The sequence below is a fragment of the Vigna unguiculata genome, chromosome 3, assembly GCF_037176805.1.
Source record: "Vigna unguiculata cultivar grain cowpea cultivar isolate G323 ecotype 2 chromosome 3, ASM3717680v1, whole genome shotgun sequence".
NCBI lineage: Eukaryota > Viridiplantae > Streptophyta > Magnoliopsida > Fabales > Fabaceae > Vigna > Vigna unguiculata.
This window is the reverse complement of record NC_140794.1, coordinates 2,050,480-2,055,595: the sequence shown is the minus strand read 5'-3', so window position 1 is coordinate 2,055,595 and position 5,116 is coordinate 2,050,480. Positions and strand designations below refer to the sequence as shown.

General features: G+C 32.2%; 1 protein-coding gene across 1 annotated transcript; it reads left to right on the top strand.

Annotated features, from left to right (window-relative positions):
• The first annotated feature begins 2,255 nt into the window (after window positions 1-2,255).
• Window positions 2,256-4,844, top strand: LOC114176763 (inositol oxygenase 2-like). Its single transcript, XM_028061911.2, has 11 exons — window positions 2,256-2,507; window positions 2,591-2,729; window positions 2,853-2,934; window positions 3,042-3,246; window positions 3,488-3,547; window positions 3,691-3,743; window positions 3,830-3,952; window positions 4,045-4,114; window positions 4,198-4,276; window positions 4,371-4,452; window positions 4,545-4,844. The coding sequence occupies exons 1-11, from the start codon at window positions 2,474-2,476 to the stop codon at window positions 4,569-4,571; spliced, it is 954 nt and encodes a 317-aa protein (XP_027917712.1). The 5' UTR covers window positions 2,256-2,473; the 3' UTR covers window positions 4,572-4,844.
• Window positions 4,845-5,116: the final 272 nt, after the last annotated feature.

The following is a 5,116-nucleotide window of genomic DNA, read 5'->3' as shown; positions in this document are numbered from 1 at the left end:
GATGCTTGGCTTAATTTTAATAATTGTGGACAGGTACTTATTGTTGTTAAAAAAAAAGAAATAAATGCGATATTTTTCCCTGATATATATACAACGCATTGGTCCTTTTCCTACAGCTAATTATTTGTCTGTGTTTTGGATTCGGTGGAAGCATAAAAGCCGCGTCTCGCACTCTGCTGTCAATGATCGTAGCTTCCTTCGCACTCCAACTCTTCCTATTCATCAATTTATTAAACATTATCAAATTTCCTAAAAGCTTTTTCTTGAAAAAAACCAACACCTTCCCACTAAATAGACTCATGCTTGCAATAAAATTTTATTAATTAAAAAAAATACCGGATTTCTCATACCAAACTCGTTTATTAAACATTATCAAATTTCCTAAAATATTTTCCTTAAAAAAACCGACACCTTCCCACTAAATAGACTCATGCTTGTAATAAAATTTTATTAAAAAAAACATGGGATGATACCAAAGTTATAATAAAATTACATTGCACTGGTAGAAAAAAAAATGCCTACTATGAAAAGAAAAGCTAAGTAAATGCATTTTAGGGTTTCATATCATTTGAAATTGCTTACAAGATTAAGATCAAGAAATTTTCCATTTATCTAAATATTTTTTAAAAGTACATTTGTCTAGGTTCTTAAGAATACTTGTGATATTTTCTATCACAATTACCTTTTCTTTGCACAAAGAGAGATATGATCTCAGTGCATATTGTTGAAGAAGTTTATATTACTAGTTTGGAGGATGACAAAAATCATTTGTATTGATGTATTTTGTTAATAAAAGGGGATAAACCTCTCACACATTTAGACTTTTGTAAGATGTTCTCATTGCCGATAGTTTGCAATGTCTAGAACATTTAGATTCACTTCATTGTAATAAATCATGAGTACTTGTTAACAAGTCAATAGAAATCCATTAATTTCATTTCGTGCATCCATTTATGTTTAATCTTACTTGTCGATGAACTTGTTTATTTCTGATGTTGTTCAGCATTACATGTCGAACGTCGTTGTCCGACATATATCTACTTATATTTAGCATTGCTAAGGTGATTGACCGCTCATTGACACATATACTTTCATATGATCAATATTTGGGCCTTGACGACCAATGTATCGTTTGCTTGGTTCCGCTGAGATGGTTGGATGCTCATTGAGACATATTTTTATATGATCAACAATTGAGTCTTGATAACCAATGTATTGTTCGCTTAGCGCTGCTAGCAGCTGGTTGCTCGTTGACTCATATTTTCATGATATTCGTAGTGATCGCCACATCCGAAAAAGGTTAAACGCTCCACAATGAACAAAATTTGTTCTACAAGCTTGTACCTATTTAAAGGCAGTCAATTTCCAAGAAAACTATTGTATGTCAATCGACCAAGAAAACTATTGTATGTCAATCGATCACTTGTGTTAACTCTCTGACTCTACTTGATTATGCAATATATATATATATATATATATATATATATATATATATATATATATATATATATAACCTTTTTTTTGAAGTATATTAATTTAATTGTAATACTCGCGTGCTATTGGTTGAAAGCAAATCGTTACACTTTTCTATATCAGCACTCAACTATTATTTATATAATTAATAATTTAAGGGGAAACAGGAACACGCTTCCTTTACCGTCGAAGCATTCATTCCATGGGATGCAATGTTAGAATGCCTTATCGAGAAAAGTTAAATTAAACGGAAATTTGTTTATAAATTTACGTAATAACATAAATTACCCTCCAACGGATCAACAAAAGATATAAGATAAAACATTATATAAAAAATTAAAAAAAAAACTGAAATATTTTTTTAAATCTATTTGAATGAAAAAGACCCCGTCGTAATAAAAGAAAAGAAAAAATCCTAAATGTCCTTTTTTTAATTTCAAATTACTTAGTTGTCAACATTTACTGGTATAAAAACGAGGGAATTGAAGAAAATTTAAATGTTTTATTAATAGATAATTTATTTATATGGAAAGAGTGAACGGTGTGTATGAGCTAAGATAGGTTTATATATATAATAAATGCGGCGAAACGGACAGATATTAATGTAAGGTGCTGAAACAAAATTGGGAGTTATAAGATTTCATCATGGTTGAGTAGATGCCTCGTCAGAAGTTTGCCAAAACCTTTGACCATAACCTAAAGATATGTTTCTCACGTAATGCTGACTCATGCTCATCTTCATCTTTTATTCACACATTCTAATAATAATCATATCAATATTTCTTATAACCCCTCCCCAACCAACAACTTCTCATTTCTACTTAATTGGAATTTTCTGTTCAGGACTCCCAGCTTCCAAATTCTCTGGTCAGGACATTCAAGGACTATATACTATATATATACCCTCTTCCCAAACATTGTTACCACATTCATTTTCTCTCTGCATTTTTCTGCTCATTGCCAGCTATTCTGGTATTTTTTGTTTTCCGTGCGGGAGAGAATGACCATCCTCATTGAGCAACCCGTTCTACTTGGTATGGTTGTTTTTTCTTTTCTTTTTATTTTGGTTTCTGATTTTACATTACGTAACTAAGCTCGCATATTGCATGCATTGCAGAGTCGCATGTTGAAGGGAAAAATGTTCAGGTTGTAGAAACCAATGAGCTTGTTTTGGACGGTGGATTTCAAGTGCCAAACAATGAGTCGAAAGATGCATTTAATGCCCCGGAAATCAATTCATTTGGCCAATCCTTCAGGTTTTAATTTCATTCCATTCCATTCCATATTTTCTGATCTTGGTTTTTCTCAATTTCAAGTCTTAATTATATGCTTTTTTGTTTTGAATGAAACTGACTCGGGGGTTTTGAAATATCTGGCAGGGATTATGAGGCCGAAAGCGAGAGACAAAAGGGTGTGGAGGAATTTTATAGGTTGCAACACATAAACCAGACACACGACTTTGTAAGCAAAGCGTTTTGTTCAATTGTTTCCACCAATTTCGTGTCTGTTGGAGATTTCTGGAGAAGAAAACGCAATGCTGATGAAAATTCATTTTACTAATAATGCAGGTGAAGAGAATGAGGGAGGAATATGGGAAATTGGACAAAGCTGAAATGGGTATATGGGAATGTTGTGAATTGCTGAATGAGGTGGTGGACGATAGCGACCCTGATTTGGACGAACCTCAAATTCAGCATTTGCTTCAGTCTGCTGAGGCAATCAGAAAAGACTATCCTGATGAAGATTGGCTGCATTTGACTGCTCTCATCCATGGTAAATATACCCTTTGAATTTGGTTATATATTTCTGGTATTAAAAGTTAAAAATGTTGCGTGAACAGTGTTTCTAGTATTTATCTTTTGTTTTCTTGTACGCAAGGTGTTTGCTAAGAGTTCAACGTATAATTTAGAGAGATATTTATGCGTATCCTTGTTTGACCCTTATGATTTGAATATTTGGATCTCAATCTTTGTTTCCACCAATAGAGATTAACGTGATGTTGTTGACTTTTCAGATCTCGGAAAGATTCTTGTCCTTCCCAGCTTTGGTGAGCTTCCTCAATGGGCTGTTGTAGGTAAGAAACCTTCCTCTGTCATTCAATCATTGTTATCATCTGCATAATAATTAGCTTTGTTTTTATGTTCTTCACTCCAAATTTCTTTTCAAGTGTGAATGAAACATTTTAGTTGAATTGAATGGTTAATTGGATGTTTGCAGGAGATACATTTCCTGTGGGCTGTGCCTTTGACGAGTCAAATATTCATCATAAGGTAATCAATTTCTCTGAGAAATATGTCAGGGAAAGTACTTTCTGTTCTAAATAAAATTAACAAGCCTAATATCATTCCTGACACAGTATTTCAAGGACAACCCTGATTACAATTCTCCTGCTTATAACACTAAAAATGGGATCTACACTGAAGGATGTGGACTAGACAACGTGGCCATGTCATGGGGACATGATGATTACATGTATATGGTGGGTCTCTGCAAAGTTTATGTAAACATGTTTTTAGCATATAGTGCTTCTTTTGAGGTCTAATAATGTGAACAATCATTGGTTTTGTGAAGGTTGCTAAAGAAAATGGCAGCACTTTGCCATCTGCAGGATTGTTCATTATCAGATATCACTCTTTCTATCGTAAGTGTTTTTTTCTTTTTGTCTGTGAACTTTGTTTTTGTGTAAACCAGCATATATATAATATGTGTAACATAATTGTGTAGCCTTACACAAGGAAGGTGCATATACTCACTTGATGAATGAAGAAGACTTCGAGAACTTGAAATGGCTCAAAATATTTAAGTATGTTTCTGTTTTCTGTTCTGTGAATTTGGTCATCTGTGCACATTTTTTACTGTTTCTCACATATATAATCTTTTGATATATTTTTGTGTAGCAAGTATGATCTTTACAGCAAGAGCAAAGTTCTTGTTGATGTAGAGAAAGTTAAGCCATACTACATATCACTCATTGAAAAGGTGAGAGTTAAATTCCAACTCTGCCTATTTTGTTTTGTATTTAATAATTTTTTTTCGATGTGTTTTCTTATTTTCTTTATTGTTACTTGCAGTATTTTCCCAAGAAGCTTAAATGGTGATTCATTTGAGGTCAAGGGAGTGAGGAGAATGACTTTAATTATTCTGACGAAGCGATTCAACGAATTATTTGGATTTTTTTTCTCTTTTATTCACAAGCGTGTTAGAATTATATTGAAAATCCATTCTATCATTCACTTGCAATTTGGTATCTTCTATCAATAAAATTATTCATATGTATAATGTAAAATATGATTCACATCTTTCTTCGTCGTTGTGCGATAAAGGTGGAGATTCATTGAGTGCTTAAATATTTCATGTTTAACATACTTCAACTTTTCGCGTCCTCCTCCTTTTCTTGACTTGTGATGTTTTATAAGTCAACATAATTTATTTTCTATCATAAGAATTAAGTAAGAATATTCTATTAATAAAAAAAAGGATAAGTCTAAAATGACATTAATATTAGGAATGTTTTTGTTATGAAAAAAAATATCATAATTTATTGTAATCAAACCTCCTTCCTTATAAGTCAAGAAAGACGATAATGATTCTAATTAATTATCTCTATTTTTCATTTAAAATCATTTCATGAAGAAAATAATAA

What these genes read in the sequence shown, in the direction of transcription:
- LOC114176763 (XM_028061911.2), top strand. Translation starts at nt 2,474, where the DNA reads ATGACCATCCTCATTGAGCAACCCGTTCTACTTG. An exon ending in TGAGCAACCCGTTCTACTTG is followed by an intron (nt 2,508 to 2,590) that starts GTATGGTTGTTT and finishes CATGCATTGCAG; the next exon opens with AGTCGCATGTTGAAGGGAAA. An exon ending in AAATGGCTCAAAATATTTAA is followed by an intron (nt 4,277 to 4,370) that starts GTATGTTTCTGT and finishes ATTTTTGTGTAG; the next exon opens with CAAGTATGATCTTTACAGCA.